A 19,218-nucleotide genomic window follows, 5' to 3' on the forward strand; every position below is an offset into this window, starting at 1 on the left:
AGCGAACTCAAGCAGATTACTTACCCTGGCCCCTGGCAAGAGCAGTGCAATTCCACCTTGGGCAAGGATATTTGAGAATCACTTCAACAGGCCCCTCCCCCAGAAGATCAACAAGAACATCCAGCCAAGACTAAGCTCACTGATCAAGCAGAACAATGGAAATCCAGAGAAGGGGAAAGCAAAATATGGAATTCATGGCTTTCTCCCCATGATTCTTTAGTCTAGCAAAGTTAATTAGTTTTTTAAATTTTATTTTTCTCTTATTCTAATTTTTTTCCTCTTTCCTCTTTAATGTTTTTTTAACTACTTTATCTTAACAGTACCTTTCTAAAAAAAATATTTTTGAATCTTCATTATTTTTATTTTTTTTTTTTAAATTTCTTTTTTTTTTTTTTTTTTTTTTTTGTCTTTATAAATTTTTTATTTTTTATAAACATATATTTTTATCCCCAGGGGTACAGGTCTGTGAATCACCAGGTTTACACACTTCACAGCACTCACCAAATCACATACCCTCCCCAATGTCCATAATCCCACCCCCTTCTCCCAAACCCCCTCCCCCCGGCAACCCTCAGTTTGTTGTGAGATTAAGAGTCACTTATGGTTTGTCTCCCTCCCAATCCCATCTTGTTTCATTTATTCTTCTACCCACTTAAGCCTCCATGTTGCATCACCACTTCCTCATATCAGGGAAATCATATGATAGTTGTCTTTTTATCCTTCATTGTGTCTAACTTTATTTTTTGTATACATATAGGGTTTTTTCTTTGAAAAAATTTTGGGATACAATTTCTTCCAATAGATTAACATATACCCTAACTTTAGCACAGGGCTTTGTTCTAGTCTCCAGCCTGAGCACATTTTCTACCCCCCCACCTTTTTCTTCTTCTTTCTTTTTCCAAACAACTTATCAATTCCTCCTTTAGGATTCTTTTAAAAAATTTTTCATCTTTATAGTCATATTCCATCCCTTCATCATGTTTACCCTTATTTTCATATATATATAGATAAGTTTTTCTTTCTTTAAAATTTTGGGAGGTAGTTTCCTTTTTTAAAATTTTTTTTTATTTTTAAAATTTATTTTCAGTGTTCCAGAATTCACTGTTTATGCACCACACCCAGTGCTGTGGACAGCACATATTGCAGGGAGGTAGTTTCTTCTAAGAGATCAAAATACACCCAAAATCAAGTGAGTGGCTCTGCTCTATTCACCAGTCTATCTATCTATCTATCTATCTATCTAATTATTATTTTATATATATATAAATTTTTTTATAATGTGTGTGCACATACCTTTTAAAATTTTTTTTTTAATTTATTTTTATTCCCTTTCTTTTCCCCACAATTTGAGATCTCTTCTGATTTGGTTAGCGTACATTTTTCTGGGGTTCTGGACACACTTTTAGTATTTTATTCTCTTGTTCATATATTCTTATCTGGATAAAACGACAGAAAAGGCAGAAAAACTCACCACACACAAAAAGATAGTACCGAAGGCTAGGGACCCAATCAATATGGACATTGGTAATATGTCAGATCTAGATTTCAGAATGATGATTCTCAAGGTGCTAGCAGGGCTCGAAAAAGGCATGGAAGATATTAGAGAAAACCTGTCTGGAGAAATAAAATCCCTTTCTGGAGAAATAAAAGAACAAAAATCTAACCAAGCTGGAATCAAAAAAGCTATTAATAAGGTGCAATACAAAAATGGAGGCTCTTACTGCTAGGATAAATAAAGAAGAAGATAGAATTAGTGATTTTTAAAAAATGACAGAGAGTAAAGAAGTTGAGCAAAAGAAAGACTACAACTACTGGACCATGAGAGGAGAATTTGAGAGATAAGTGATACCATAAGATGAAACAATATTAGAGTAATTGGGATTCCAGAAGAAGAAGAAAGGGGGGTCAGAAGGTATATTGGAGCAAATTATTGTAGAGAATTTCTCTAATATGGCAAAGGGAACAAGCATCAAAATCCAGGAGGCACAGAGAACTCCCATCAAAATCAATAAAAATAGGTCCATATCCCGTCATCTAATAGTAAAACTTACAACTCTTAATGACAAAGAGAAAATCCTGAAAGAAGCCTGGGACAAGAAGTCTGTAACATACAATGGTAAAAATGTTAGACTGGCAGCAGATCTACACAGAGACCTGGCAGGCCAGACAGAACTGGCATGATATATTCAGAGCACTAAATGAGAAAAATATGCAGCCAAAAATACTATATTCAGTTAGGATATCACTGAAAATAGAAGGAGAGATAAAAAGCTTCCAGGACAAACAAAAATGAAAAGAATTTGTAAACACCAAACCAGCCCTACATGAAATATTGAAAGGGGTCCTCTAAGCAAAGAGAGAGCCTAAAAAGAACACACCAGAAAGAAACAGACACAATATACAGTAACAGTCACCTTACAGACAATATAATGGCACTAAATATCTCTCAATAGTTACCCTGAATGTAAATGGGCTAAATGCCCCAATCAAAAGACACAGGGTATCAGAATGGATAAAAAAGAAAACAACAAAAGAACAAACCATCAATATGCTGTCTATATGAAACTCATTTTAGACCCAAAGACACTCCAGATTTAAAGTGAGGGGGTGGAAAACAATTTACCATGCTAATGGACATCAAAAGAAAGCTGGGGTGGCAATCCTTATATCAGATCAATTAGATTTTCAGCCAAAGACTATAATAAGAGATGAAGAAAGACACTATATCGTATGCAAAGGATCTGTCCAACAAGAAGATCTAACAATTGTAAATACCTATGCCTCTAACATGGGAGCAGTCCACTATATAAACCAATTAATAACAAAACCAAAGAAACACATTGACAATAATACAATAATAGCAGGGGACTTTAACACCCCGCTCACTGAAATGGACAGATCATCTAAGCAAAAGATCAACAAGGAAAGAAAGGCCTTAAATGACACACTGGACCAGATGCACATCACAGATATATTCAGAACACTCCATCCCAAAGCAACAGAATACACATTTTTCTCTAGTGCACATGGAACATTCTCCAGAATAGATCACATCCTGGGTCACAAATCAGGTCTCAGCCAGTACCAAAAGATTGGGATCATTCCCTGCGTATTTTCAGACCAAAATACTCTGAAGCTAGAACTCAATCACCAGAGAAAATTTGGAAAGAACCCAAATACATGGAGACTAAAGAGCATCCTTCTAAAGAATGAATGGGTCAACCAGGAAATTAAAGAAGAATTGAAAAAATTCGTAGAAACAAATGAAAATGAAAACACAACTGTTCAAAATCTATGGGACACAGCAAAGGCAGTCCTGAGAGGAAAATAAATAGCGATACAAGCCTTTCTCAAGAAACAAGAAAGGTCTCAAATACATAACCTAACCCTACACCTAAAGGAGTTGGAGAAAGGACGGCAAAGAAAGCCTAAACCCAGCAGGAGAAGATAAATAAGAAAGATCAGAGCAGAAATTAAAAAAAAAAAAAAAGTAGAACAAATCAACAAAACTAGTAGCTGGTTCTCTGAAAGAATTAATAAGATTGATAAACCCCTGGCCAGACTTATCAAAAAGAAAACAGAAAGGACCAAAATAAATAAAATCATGAATGAAAGAGGAGAGAAAACAACTAACACCAAAGAAATACAAACAATTATAAGAACATATTATGAGCAACTTACGCCAGCAAATTTGACAATCAGGAAGAAATGGATGCATTCCTAGAGATGTATACACTACCAAAACTGAAGCAGGAAGAAGCAGAAAACCTGAACAGACCCATAACCAGTAAGGACACTGAAGCAGTCATCAAAAATCTCCCCACAAACAAGAGCCCAGAGCCAGACGGCTTCCCAGGGGAATTCTATCAAACATTTAGAGGAGAATTAATACTTATTCTCCTGAAATTGTTTCAAAAAATAGAAATGGAAGGAAAACTTCCAAACTCATTTTACAAGGCCAGCATTACCTTGATCCCAAGACCAAACAAAGACCCCATCAAAAAAAAAAAAAAAAAAAAAAAAAAAGAATTACAGACCAATATCCTTGATGAACACAGATGTGAAAATTCTCACCAAAATACTAGCCAATAGGATCCAACAGTACATTAAAAGGATTATTCACCATGACCAAATGGGATTTATTCCTGGGCTGCAAGGTGGGTTCAACATCCCCAAATTAATCACTGTGATACAATACATTAATAAAAGAAAGAACAGGAACCATATGATACTCTCAATAGATGCTGAAAAGGCATTTGACAAAGTACAGCATCCCTTCCTGATCAAAACTGTTCAAAGGGATAGAGGGCATATACCTCAATATTATCAAAGCCATCTATGAAAAACCCACAACAAATATCATCCTCAATGGAGAAAAACTGAGAGCTTTTCTGCTAAGGCCAGGAACATGGCAGGGATGTCCACTATCACCACTACTATTCAACATAGTACTAGAAATCCTAGCCTCAGCAATCAGACAACAAAAAGAAATTAAAGGCATCCAAATTGGCAAAGAAGAAGTAAAACTCTTACTCTTTGCAGATGATATGATACTATATGTGGAAAACCCAAAAGACTCCACTCCAAATCTGCTAGAACTTGTACAGGAATTCAGTAAAGTATCAGGATATAAAATCAATGCAGAGAAATCAGTTGAATTTCTATACACCAACAAGACAGAAGAAAGAGAAATTAAGGAGTTGATCCCATTTACAATTGCACAAAAAACCATAAAAGATACCTAGGAATAAACCTAACCAAAGAGGCAAACAATCTGTACTCAAAAAACTATAAAGTACTCATGAAAGAAACTGCACAAAGAAATAGAAAAATGTTCCATGCTCATGGATTGGAAGAACAAATATTGTGAAAATGTCTATGCTACCTAAAGCAATCTACACATTTAATGCAATCTCTATCATAATGCCGTCCATTTTTTTCCAGAGAAATGGAACAAATAATCCTAACATTTATATGCAACCAGAAAAGACCTCCAATAGGTAGAGGAATGTTGAAAAAGAAAGCCAAAGGTGGTGGCATCACAATTCCAACTTCACGCTCAATTACAAAGCTGTAATCTTCAAGACAGTATGGTACTGGCACAAAAATAGATACATAGATCAGTGGGACAGAATAGAGAGCCCAGAAATAGACCCTCAACTCTATGGTCAACTAATCTTTGACAAAGCAGGAAAGAATGTCCAATGGGAAAAAGACAGCCTCTTCAATAAATGGTGTTGGGAAAATTGGACAACCACATGCAGAAAAATGAAACTGGACAATTTCCTTACAACACACATGAAAATAGACTCAAAATGGATGAAGGACCTCAATGTGATACAGGAATCCATCAAAATCTTGAGGGGAACACAGGCAACAACTTCTTTGACTTTGGCCACAACAACTTCTTTCTAGAAACATCACCAAAGGCAAGGGAAGCAAGGGCAAAAATGAACTATTGGGACTTCATCAAAATCAAAAGCTTTTGCACAGCAAAGGAAACAGTGAACAAAACCAAAAGACAACTGACAGAATGAGAGAAGATATTTGCAAATGACATATCAGATAAAGGGCTAGTATCCAAAATCCATAAAGAACATATCAAACTCAACACCCCAAAAACAAATAATCCAATCAAGAAATGGACAGAGGACATGAACAGACATTTCTGCAAAGAAGACATCCAGATGGCCAAAAGCCACATTAAAAGTGCTCTATATCACTTGGCATCAGGGAAATACAAATTAAAACCACAACGAGATACCACCTCACACCAGTCAGAATGGCTAAAATTAACAAGTCAGAAAACAACAGATGTTGACAAGGATGCAGAGAAAGGGGACCCTCCCACACTGATGGTGGGAATGCAAGCTTGTGCAGCCATTCTGGAAAACAGCATGGAGGTTCCTCAAAAAGTTGAAAATATAGCTACCCTATGACCCAGCAATCGCACTACAGGAATATTTACCCTAAAGATACAAATGTAGTGATCCGAAGGGGCATGTGCACTCAAATGTTTATAGCAGCATTGTCCACAATAGCCAAACTATGGAAAGAACCTAGATGTCCATCAACAGATGAATGGACAAAGAAGATGTGGTGTGTGTACACACACACACACACAATGGAATACTACGCAGCCATCAAAAGAAATGGAATCTTGCCATTTACAATGACGTGGATGGAACTAGAGGGTATTATGCTGAGCAAAATAAGTCAATCAGAGAAAGACGATTATCATATGATCTCCCTGATATGAGGAATTTGAGAGGCAGAATAGGGGTTTTGGGGGGTAGGGGAGGAAAAAATGAAACAAGATGGGATCAGGAGGGAGACAAACCATAAGAGACTCTTAATCTCACAAAAGAAACTGAGGATTGCCAGGGGAAAGAGGGTAGGGAGAGGGTGGTTGGGTTATGGACATTGGGGAGGGTATGTGCTATGGTGAGTGCTGTGAAGTGTGTAAGCCTGACGATTCACAGACCTATATCCCTGGGGCTAATAATACATTATATGTTAATTTTAAAAATTAGAAAAAAGAAAAGAACCAGAAGTCTATAGTTCCTTTAATGAATGAAGAGCCCCTCAAATTTTCCCTAAAATATTAATTCTATATAAGTGCTAATTAACTTATCCTAAGGTAATAACACTATGCCAAACTATAATGAGGCATTGAAAAACATTAATATATCAGTATGCTGTGACTACCATTTCAAGGCTATGATCTTAGTAATATTTTTATTAATTCACTGAAACTCCTATGAATCCCTATTGCCAGGTCAAAATGTAAAGGTCAGACTGTATTTCTAAATATTAAACCTTACTTATATATCTGATAAAGGTCTAGTACTCCAAATACAAAGAACTCTTATAACTGAACAATAAAAAAAAACCAATTTAAAATCAACAGAGGATTTCAATAAACATTTATCCAAAGAAGATATACAAAAGGTCAGTAAACACATAAAAAGATGTTCACATTATTGGTTATCAGGCAAATGCAAATCAAAACCACAATGAGATAACATTTCAAACCCACTAAGAGTTCTATAACTGAAACAAACAAAAAAGGAAAATAACAAGTTTTGGAGAAGATATGGAAGCTTCATACATTGCTAGTTAGATATAAAACTGTGCAGCCACTATAGAAAGCAGTTTGGTAGTTCCTGAAAAAGTTAAAGAGGAAACTACTATATTATCCAACAATCCTCATCCTCAGTATAGACCCAAGAGAATTACAAATGTATGCTCACATAAAACCTGCACGGGAATGTTCGCAACAGCATTATTCATGAGAGCTAAAAATTGAACAACTCAAATGTCCAGCAACTAATGAGGATAAACAAAATGTGGTACATATCCATATAGTGGAATATTATTTGGCAGTAAAAAGAAACAAAGTGTTGACCCAGGGTACAATGGGGGTGATCCCTGAGAACACTATGCTAAGTGAAAGAAGCAAGTCACAAAAGAACCATATATCGTATCATTTCACTCAAATGAAATGTTTAGAATAAGCAAATCTATAGAAACAAAGTTGACTGATTATTGTCTAGAGAACTGGGTGTCTGGGAGGTTTGGTTAAGGAGCGTGGAGTTTCTTTTGTGGGTAATGAGAATATCTCAAAATTGATCATAGCAATCGACATACATCTCTATGAATATAGTAAGGGCCACTGAATTGTATACTTTGGGTTTTTTCTTAAGATTTTATTTACTTATTTGACAGACAGAGATCACAAGTAGGCAGAGAGGCAGGCAGAGAGAGAGGCGGGGAGGCAGGCTCCCTGTCAAACAGAGAGCCCAATGCAGGGTTCGATCCCAGGACCCAGAGATCATGACCCAAGCTGAAGGCAGAGGCTTTAACCCACTGAACCACGCAGGTGCCCCTGAATTATATACTTTGAATAGGTGAATTACATCTTAACAAAGCTGTTCAAAAATCTTACAAATTATTAGTCAATATTTATCTAATGTCACATTACCAAAATAGTAAAGTACATGAGCCATGAATAGCATTTTATATGTTAAGAATAAGCAATATCTTATCACTTTTAATTATCACAATCTTTTTAAAATAAAAAGTATTAGAAGTTATATGTAGAGAATGAATTATGTTAATTACCTTAAGTTCTTGATGGGCCATTTTTGGGTTAAGAATTCCTTCTAAATAGTTAGCTTTTTCTATCCATGTGTTCAGATTTCTGTATTCTTTTTTCATTTTTTCCAGCCTAAAGAAATAAATGAGTTATACATTTAAAATGTGACAGAAGAACATATATGGTATGATTCACAAGAGGATACATTCAGTATGATCCACTTACAAAATTTTTCTTAGAGAGGCAAACCAGCAATATTTTGTTTAAGAATACAAAAGGAAAAGGAACCGTTACAACAGAAGTCAGGGCTGTAGTTACCTAAGGATGGGTTGGGGAGAAGATGGAATCTCACGAGGGCATACAAAACACATTTTTGCTATTGATGATGTTCTATTTCTTTCTTTTTTTTAAAAAAAGATATTTAAATTGCAGTTAAGATACAGTGTAATAAGAGTTTCAGTTTAGTGGTTTAGTACAGTTTAGTGGTTCAACACTTCCATACAACACCCAGTGCTCATCGCAACAGGTGTGCTCCTTAATTCCGATCACCTATTTAACCCTCCCCCCCAGCTCCCTTCTGCTAACCATCAGTTTTTTCTTTACAGTTAAGATGTTTCTTGTTTTGTCTCTCTTTAATCCTCCATGATCACTTCTTAAATTCCACATATGAGTAAGATCATATGGTATTTGTCTTTCTCTGACTGACTTATTTTGCTTACTCTAGCTCCATCCATGTTGTTGCAAAAGGCAAGATTTCTTTATCCATTCATCAGTCAGTGGACTTTTGGGCTCTTTCCATAATTTCTATTGTTACTAATGCTGCTATAAACAGTGAGGTGCATGTATCCCTTTGAATTATTATTGTAATCTTTGGGTAAATACCTAGTAGTGCAACTGCTGGATCATAGCATAGTTCTACTTTTAACTTTTTGAGGGAACTCCATACAGTTTTCCAAGATGGCTTACCAGTTTGCATTCCCACCAACGGTGTAAGCTGTTAGTAAAGGGGAATAAATTCGCCTTTATTCCACATCCTTGCCAACACCTATTGTTTCTTGTGTTGTTAAATTTAGGCATTCTGACAAATGGAGGTGATATTTCATTGTAGTTTTGGATTTGTATTTCCCTGATGATGAGTGATGTTGAGCATTTTTCCATGTGTCTGTTAGCCATCTGTATGTCTTCTTTAGAAGAGTATCTAATTCATGTCTTCTGCCCATTTCCTAACTGGATTATTTGGTTTTGGGGTGTGGCATTTGATGAGTTCTTTGTAGACTTTTGGATACTAACACTTTATCAGATATATGTCCTTTGTAAATATCTTCTCCCATTCAGTACATGGCCTTGTAGTTTGGCTGACTGTTTCCTCCACTACACAGAAATTTTTTATTTTGATGAAGTCCCAATTGTTTATTTTTGCTTTTGTTTCCCTTGCATCAGGAGATATATCTAGTAAGAAGGTGGTATGACCAATGTTAGAGGTTACTGCCTCTGTTCTCCTCTAGGATTTTTTTAATGGGTTCCTGTCTCACATTTAGGTTTCTAAACCGTTTTAAATTTATTTTTGGGTACAGTTTTAAGAAAATGATTCAAGTTCACTCTTTTGCATGTTGCTGTCCAATTTTCCCACACTATTTATTGAAGAGACTATCTTTTTTCCATTGGATATTCTTTCCTGCTTTGTTGAAGATTAATTGACCATTTAATTGTAGGTTCATTTTTCCATTAATCTAAGTATCTGTTTTTGTGCTAGTACCATACTGCCTTGATCACTACAACTTTACAAGATAACTTCAAGTCTAGAATTGTGATGCTCCCAGCTTTACTTTTCTTTTTGAAGGTTGTTTTGGCTATTTGGGGTCTTTTGTGGTTCCTTACAAATTTGAGGATTGTTTGTTCTAGCTCTGTGAAAAATGCTTTTAGTATTTTATAGGGATTGCAATAAATGTGTAGATTGCTTTGGGTAGCATAGATATTTTAACAATGTTCATTCTTCTGATCCATGAGCATGGAGTATTTTTCCATTTTTTTGTTTCATCTTCATATTCTTTCATCAGTGTTTTACAGTTTGAAAACAGATACAGGTTTTTTACCTCGTTGGTTAGGTTTATTCCTAAGTATCTCATGATGGTTTCTGGTGCAATTATAAATGGGATTGATTCCTTGATGTCTCTTTCTGCTGTTTCATTATTGATGTATGGAATGTAACAGATTTCTGTATATTGATTTTTGCCTCCTGCAACTTTACTCAATTCATGTAGCAGTCCTAACAATTTTAGGTGGAATCTTTTGGATTTTCTATATAAAGTATCATGTCATCTGCAACTAGTGATAGTTGAACTTCCTTGCCAATGTGGATGCCTTTTATTTATTTTCATTGTGTGACTGCTATTGCTAGGACTCCAATATAGCAATATTGTATTTCTTTCATTTTTTAAAAAAAAGATTTTGCTGTTTATTTGAGGTAGAGAGTGTACAAGTGAGTGAAGGGGCAGAGGGAGAGAGGCAGGGAGAGAGAATCTCAAGCAGACTCCATGCTGAGCATGGAGCCCCTTGCAAAGCTCAATCTCACGACTTTGAAATGACGACTTGAGCCAAAACAAGTCAGAAGCTTAACCAACCGAGCCACCCAGGTGTCCCAATGTTGTATTTCTTAACCTGAATCATAAATATCTAGGCATCAGTCTTATGTTTATTTAAGCTATATACAGTTTTAGAAGTTATTCAGTATATACACTGGTCTCATTATCTAAAGTGTTTATATATATATATATATATATATATATATACACACACACATAATAAATTATCCAATATATACATGATATTTTCTACAACAGAACAAAAGAAAAAATAGGAATTTAGCTTCTGATCCAAGAAATTTCAAAAGGCTTTGGTCATCTTGGTTCTTTCCACAGTTTGGCAACTGTGGCCACTGCTGCTATGAACATTGGGGTACAGATAGCCCTTCTTTTCACTACCTCTGTATCTTTGGGGTAAATACCCAGTAGTGCAATTGCAGGGTCATAGGGAAACTTTTTTTTTTTCATTCTTTAAGGAATCTCCACACTGTTTTCCAAAGTGGCTGCACCAACTTGCCTTCTCACCAACAGTTTAAGAGGATTCCCCCTTCTTCACACCCTTTCCAACACATATTGTTTACTGTCTTGTTAATTTTGGCCATTCTAACTGGTGTAAGGTGGTATCTCAATGTGGTTTTGATTTGAATCTCCCTAATGGCTAGTGATGATGAACATTTTTTCATGTGTCTGTTAGCCATTTTTATGTCTCTATTGGAGAAGTGTCTGTTCACGTCTTCTCATTTTTTGACATGATTATTGGTTTTGTGTGTGTTGAGTTTGAGGAGTTCTTTATAGATCCTGGATATCAGCTCTTTGTCTGTATTGCCATTTGCGAATATCTTCTCCCATTCCATGGGTTGCCTCTTTGTTTTGTTGACTGTTTCCTTTGCTGTGCAGAAGCTTTTGATCTTGATGAAGTCCCAAAAATTCATTTTCGCTTTTGTTTCCTTTGCCTTTGGAGCCATATCTTGAAAGAAGTTGCTGTGGCCGATGTCAAAGAGGTTACTGCCTATGTTCTCCTCTAGGATTCTGTTGGATTCCTGCCTCACGTTGAGGTCTTTTATCCATTTTGAGTTTATCTTTGTGTATGGTATAAGAGAAGAGTTGAGTTTCATTCTTCTACATAGCTGTCCAATTTCCCCAGCACAATTTATTGAAGAGACGGTCTTTTTTCCACTGTATATTTTTTCCTGCTTTGTCGAAGATTATTTGACCATGGATTTGAGGTTGCATATCTGGGCTCTCTACTCTGTTCCACTGGTCTATGTGTCTTTTTTTGTGCCAGTACCATGCTGTCTTGGTGATCACAGCTTTGTAAAGCTTGTAATCAGGCAATGTGATGCCCCCAGGTTTGTTTTTCTTTTTCAACATTTCCTTTGCAATTTGGGGTCTTTCCTAATTCCATACAAATTTTAGGATTGTTTGCTCCAGCTCTTTGAAAAATGCTGGTGGAATTTTGATTGGAATGGCATTGAAAGTACAGATTGTTAAAATGTATAGACATTTTAACAGTGTTTATTTTTCTGATTCAATGGCATGGAATGGTCTTCCATCTTTTTGTGTCTTCTTCAATTTCTTTCATGACTGTTCTGTAGTTCCTCGAGTACAGGTCCTTTACCTCTTTGGTTAGGTTTATTCACAGGTATCATATTGTTCTTGGTGCTATAGATTCTCTAATTTCCCTTTCCGTATTTTCATTGTTAGTGTATAAAAAGCAACTGATTTCTGTATATTGATTTTGTATCCTGCCACATTACTGAATTGATGAATGAGTTCTAGTAGTTTGGGGGTGGAATCTTTTGGGTTTTCCATATAAAGTATCATGTCATCTGCTAAGAGAGAGAGTTTGACTTCTTCATTGCCAATTTGAATACCTTTTATTTCTCTTTGTTGTCTGATTGCTGTTGCTGGGACTTCTAATACTAAGATGCCCTTCAACCTACGAATGGATAAGGAAGATGTGGTCCATATATACTATGGAGTATTATGCTTCCATCAGAAAGATGAATACCCAACTTCTGTATCAACATGGACAAGACTGGAAGAGATTATGCTGAGTGAAATAAGTCAGAGAGAGTCAATTATCATATGGTTTTGCTTATTTGTGGAGCATAAGGAATAACACAGAGGACATGGGGAGCTGGAGAGGAGAAGGGAGTTGGGGGAAATTGGAGGGGGAGATGAACGATGAGAGACTGTGGACTCTGAAAAACAATCTGAGGGTTTTGGAGGGGTGGAGGTGGGAGCTTTTGATCTTGATGAAGTCCCATCAAGGGTGGGTGGTGGGTATTATGAGGGTATGTATTGCATGGAGTACTGGGTGTGGTGCATAAACAATGAATTCTGGAACACTGAAAAGAAATTTAAAAAATAAAAATTTTTTTAAAAAAAGACTTTGGTCATCTAAAGATATAACCGACATGAATTAAATAGAAAAGAGGGCATGTTTTCCAATTCATTTCATGAGGACATTACTACCTTGATGATAAACCCTAATAAGGACATTATAAAAATAATCTCATTCATTAACATAGATACAAATGTTAAAAATATAATTTTAATACAAAAAATCCAGTAATATAGAGAAAAGATAATATATTATGAACAAATTAGATTTATTCCAGGTATATAAGGATATTTTGAAATTAAAATTAGAAAACATAAATACAATTTAACTGATTAAAAAAGAAACAGCATTTGGCAAAAATACAACATCTATTTGTGGTTTTAAAGAAATTTAGAAAACTGGAACCAAGTGGAATAATTTACTTAACGTGGTATAGCATATCTATATGTAAAAAACCTACATAATCAAATGTTCTTAACTATTAAATGCTAGAAGTGTAGCCTTTAAAGATCCTGAACAAAAACAAGGATGTTTACCCTTGCCATTTACATGAGACACTGACTGGCATGGTCCCAGAAAATTCTAGAAAGCAACTCATATTTTTAAACACCAAATGAAAACATTAATAGTGGGAGTTCTGTGAGGCTCAAGAGGCTTTCTAAACTATATCTCCTATTAAAAAAAATCAGGAAAATTAATTCCATATAAAACTGAGTAAGATAAAACTATCAGCGCCAAATTCCAGAATAGTTATAAGAAGAAGAGAATAAGGAGCAGAAAAACAACCCTTGACTTTGAAAGCATGCAAGAAAAATACATGTAGAGTCAGTGAACACAATGGCAAGATGACTCACTGGGACCCATTTTGCTAAGAAGAAGGGATCAGCTGGTGACGCTACAGGAAGGAAATGAGAGCAGTAGCTGTCACTGTCGCTATGAGTCAGATAGGCAGAGGTTCTGCAGCTGGAGCCACTCTGTTTAAATGTGGAAGCAGTTATGAGGATCCGGTTGTGTACTATTAGGCAAGACATTAAAGAAATTTGCAGTTTCTAATTCAAGATGGTAAGCAGGCTCCTGAACTCACCTCCTCCCATGTATGCATGGTACCTACAGTTCTACAAAGAGCAATTCTCTCTGAAAGAAATCTAGAAATAGGCTGAGCAACTCCTACACATCATGCAAATGAGAAAATACACACATCAAAACAGCTGAGAAAGGATGAGGCACATACCAGAAACTCCACCACTGGCACAGTGTCATACAAACAGGACAGAACTCTCAACTCCCAGCATCTCCCTGAGGAGAAAAAGGTTTGGACAACACACATAGCACCCCACCTTTGAGGACTCCCATCTGAGGGACAAGCCCCCAAAACACCTATTTCTGTTAACACAGTTAACACAGTTGTGACTATAAGACCCACAAAGCTACAGAAAAAAATAAAAAGTTTTTCATAGGTCTGCTATGACTTACCATGCTATCTGCTCAGCACTCAGCACAGAATAGGAAATTAGTGCAAAAATAAGTTCATCTCCCAGTTAGTCTCCAAAAAGGCCTACTGTATTCTTTAAAAGCTACTATTTGGAGGTCAGGCTTCTAATTGAGTATGCATCCAGGGATTGATTGCAATCCTTGTTAGAGACCTGTGGAAGCAGGAGACACTATCTCCTCCTCTCTCCGGCCCAACCCAGATCATCAGTAGCTCCCTGGAAGGAGCTTATACAGACATCTGGCACCCCAGACTTTGTGGCCATTGCCGAGGAGATGGGCCCCTAGATTGTTTGGCTGTCATAACCAATGGGGCTTGGACTGGTGACAGTCCCACGGAACTTCAGCACACAAAGAAGCAGTTCTCAATGGGTGCAGGAATGCCTTCCACCCTAGTGGCTACACCCCCAGACTGGGCACAAAGGGAGCAGGCAAGAAAGCCCTTCTCCTGGTTTTTCCAAGAAAGGGCTCTAGGTACATACTTTCCCATCAGGTGACTTGAGGTTCAGCTTCCAGTCAGCCTGAATCTAGATGCTGAGATCTTCCTCTTTGGAATACTGAAAAATCCCAACACACTCTCAATAACTGGAAGACATTAAGAAAAAAGGAAAGCTGCTTGGACAATCACAAAGGTTTGAGAGACAGCCAAAATCTTGGGCTGGGTTCCTTGATAAGGTTCATTTCCCACCATGAGGTGACTTCATTGAGACTAGGAAAGGTGGCAGTTTCATCTAGTGCTCAGAAACCAACACAGAGAGTGAAGGTAAATGAGGAAAGAGAACAATGAGAACAGAACAGCAACACAAAACTCCAGAAACATTAAGTTCCAAACAAACAAATAAAACAGGCCATAATGAAATATAATGAGGGGCACCTGCGTGTCTCAGTAGGTGAAGTGTCTTCCCTCGGCTCAGATCATGATCCTGGGGTCCTGGGATTGAGTCCTGCATGGGGCTCTCTGCTCAATGGGGAGTCTGCTTCTCCCTCTCCCTCTGCCCCTACTCACTTATGTTCTCACTTACTCTGTTCTCTCTCTCTCTCTCAAAAAAAATAATTTTCAAAAAAACAATTCAAAATCATGGTCATAATGATGCTCATTTTTCAGGAGAAAAATTCATAAATGAAGTGAGAATTGCAACAAAGAGATATAAAATATTGAAAAGTACCAAATAGAAATCACACAGCTAAAGAACAATAACTGGACTGAAATATTCAGTAGGGGGGCTCAAGAGCACTAGATGGTGTCAAAGAAAGTACTGGAAAACTCAAAGAGATGGCAAAGGAATTCATCCAATCAGAAGAACAAAAAGAAAAAAAATGAAAAAGAGTAAAGACAGCTTGAAGGACTCATAGGACACAACAAAGTGAACCACCATATGCATTACAGAGTCAATAAACATTGACTTTTCTAAACAAATATCTAAAGCCCATATGCCCCCCAAGCAAAAAAAAAAAATAATAATGTCCCACTAACACATAAATAAGATGAAGATTGTTTGGGTTGTGTTGGTATATATGTATGTATGCATGTATGTATGTATGTATTTACCTTTCCCGAGGTTGTTGCTGAAGTTTTTCAAGTCGCACTACAGAGGACTGGTTGGGCACTACAGCTGGCGCCCCCACAGTAACATTCAGGTCTGGGGATAGGAATGCTGGGTACTCTATCGGTTGTGGTGTAATAACATTTCTGCAAAATGTTTATAATGTTAAATATTGCAATTATACAAAACCACACTTCTAAAATCAGTGATGGCTATCACTTTTGAATCATTCTCTCTTTTAGACTGTAAGCCCACCTGTCTACCTTGAACCATCAGAGGGTAGAGCTCGGGAAGCAGACAAAGGTCAGAAATCCTGACAGAAGTGCTCCACTGAATACTCTTACTACTGAGATGAGCAGCAGGGATGAAAAAGGCGGTACGTTAGACCTGGAGTTCTAAAGATAAGTAGACAGGGTTTGAGCCCAGACCTCTCTCCCAGTCGTTAGATACAAGTCTCTATTTTATGGCCCAGTCAAGTTGACATGTGAAAGTAATCTTCACAAGTCCACCTACCCCTTGCCAACCTGGCCCCCATAAGCATCTCTTTAAAACATATTTAATCTCCAAATGAGAGCAATAAACAGGTCATAACTCCACCTAACATGATAAAACTATCCTGCATACAACCAAAACCTCACTAGCCTCTTCCCCAGAAAAGACTATCAAGTCTTGGGACACTGAAAAAACAAAATAAAATTTTTAAAAAAGTCTTTGGATGATGTTTACTCTTCTTAATATCCTGAAACTTAAAAAATAGTATGCTATAAGTTTAACAATACTTAAATATTACAATATAAAGTCAACAGACCTTATGTTACATGAGGAGATAATGAGAGGGAAGAAGATACATTTATTATATAAATAAATTTTTTTCAGGTCACTTGGTAAATGGGCCAGAGTAGTACACCCAAATAAGGAATATGTTGTCTCCAAAATCCAAAAAGGCCCAACTGGTGTTGTGCCTCTGTTTTGGTTGTAGAAGGGGCCAGATACAACAACTTATCCTTCACCTTAGCAGAATTATCTTGACAATCCCCATACCACTGAATCCTCAAAATTTCAATGAGGTAGAAGAGTCCTGAATTTTTTTAGAACCCTTTCCACCCTCTGACATGCAAACGTCCTATCAGACAGTCAAGATTAGTTACTACTTCCTGTTCACTAGGTCCCATAAGCGTCATGATCATCACTCTGATGGACCTGTGTAATATCTTGTATAAGGGAAAGGCAAGCAAGACTCCTGTAAACTGTGGGGCACCTGAGTGGCTCAGTCTTGGTTAAGCATCCAGCTCTTGGTTTCAGCTCAGGTCATGATCTCAGGCTCCTGGGATGGAGCCCTGTGTCGGGTTCTACACTCAGTGTGGAGTTTGCTTGGGACTTTTTCTTCCTATCCACTGCTCCTCTCCCTGCTTATGCTCTCTCTTTAAAATGAGTAAAACTAAAAAAAAAAAAAAAAAAAAAAAGCTTCCTGTGAACTAAATGAACTAAATGAATGACATAAGGCTGGAGAAGTTGATATACCTGAGATAAGACAGTAAAGGTGTATCACTCGGCCTTACCAGCTGAAGGAATCTACTTCTGGTTTTTACATGAGGAAAACAGCACTTGCCAGATCAACAGTTTTATACCACGCACCAGAGGATGTGTTAATTTGCTCAAGCAATGAAACCACATCTGCTACAGTGGCTACAATTGGAATCACTGCCTGGTTAAGCTTATGACAATCTACTATCACTCTCCAAGATCTGTCTTATGCACAGGCCAAAATAAGTAACCCAAATGGAGATAAGATGGGAATCACCACCTCTGCATTTTTCAAGTCCTTGATGATGGCCCTCATCTCTGCAATCCCTCCATGAATGTGGTACTGCTTTCAGCTTACTATTTTCTTAGGTAGAGGTAGTTCTCTAATGGTTTCCATTTGGCCTTTCCCACCATAATATCCCTTTGTCCGCAGGTCAGGGAAACAATGTAGGGTTTCACCTACTGCTAAGTGTGCGAATTTCAAATATGCAATCTGGAACTGGGGAAATAATCACAGGATGAGTTTAAAATTCCATCAATCACCTGTCCTCCATAAGTCCCTAGTCTGACCGGTGTACAACAGTGACATTTGGATCTTCTGGAACTGGTGTCAGTTTAGAACCAGCGTCCAGTAGACTCTGAAAGGTCTGATTAGTTCCTTTTCCCTAATGCATAGTTACCCTGGTAAAAGGCTCTCCTTCCCTTTTGGGAAAGCTTAGAGAAAGATCAACATTATAAACTTTTGTCAGCACACCAGCGTCTCTCTTTAAGGGGACCAAGTCTCCCCTACATTCAAAGGCTTTTGGGTGTGCAAACTGGCTCAACTCTGGGAATTGACTGAGGAGCTATGACTCTGTTTTTATGATCCAGGTCACACTTCTATTCACTTGACCTAGAACTTTTCTGCTTATACAGATTAAGAATTGGGGAGGCTTTCTATATATTTTATTTCTAGGAACATCATGATCAACTAGCCAATGCTATAGGTCTGCATGAGTCAAACTATTCTGATTGCTGCTTTGACTTTACTGTCCACTACAGTAAGCACACGCATCTTGCCTTAGGTGGTGGCGCCATCACTGGGCTCTCCACTGTTACACTCCCATCGCATTTGGGTTTCTCAGGTCAGTGACTGCGGCTCCCACTCTAAGGTCTGCCTAACAGAGAAGATCACAGAGCTCTTCAAGGGTGGGGCTCCCCTTCAAATTTAGTTCTTACAGTCATAGTGAAAGGTCTATCTTCTGGAATCTCCCTGGAGGAGTGAGCAGGTCTTAAAAACAAATCCTCACCAACATCACCATCTCTTTAACCCTTTGAATACCTTCCTTCTACATTAAGCCAAGGCAAGTCTGGCATTTCCAATCCACCCAAGTGGGCATCTTTTGGTACATGTTTCTGCAACCAAACAACCAGAATGAGTCTTTTCTAACCCCCTAATCTGTACCATTAAATGCAGAATCTCTGCTTAGTGAGCTCATATCAATAAATTTGCTATGACACAACTTTATGTTCCTCCCATCATTACCCCGCACCCTATGTGCCAGGGTTCCTTACGCTCACCGGCAGGAAGGTTCTTATCCCATTTGTGTTATAGTTTCTTTTCACTAGTTATCTGTGCACACTAAACCATGAGCT

General features: G+C 37.4%; 1 protein-coding gene across 5 annotated transcripts in view; it reads right to left on the bottom strand.

The window, feature by feature from the left end:
* Positions 1–19,218, bottom strand: part of C2CD6 (C2 calcium dependent domain containing 6) — a 124,078-nt gene that overhangs the window by 63,472 nt on the left and 41,388 nt on the right. For 4 of the 5 annotated variants that reach the window (XM_045078570.1, XM_045078568.1, XM_045078567.1 and 1 more), the window contains 2 exons: positions 16,065–16,205; positions 8,125–8,230 (listed from right to left, as the gene is read on the bottom strand). In XM_045078570.1, the coding sequence (XP_044934505.1) occupies positions 8,125–8,230; positions 16,065–16,205 (247 nt within the window). The remainder of the gene's footprint in view (positions 1–8,124; positions 8,231–16,064; positions 16,206–19,218) is intronic. The other variant, XM_045078571.1, reaches the window with a different exon arrangement.

This window comes from Mustela putorius, unplaced genomic scaffold (assembly GCF_011764305.1).
Source record: "Mustela putorius furo isolate JIRA1106 unplaced genomic scaffold, ASM1176430v1.1 tig00000275_pilon_pilon_pilon, whole genome shotgun sequence".
NCBI lineage: Eukaryota > Metazoa > Chordata > Mammalia > Carnivora > Mustelidae > Mustela > Mustela putorius.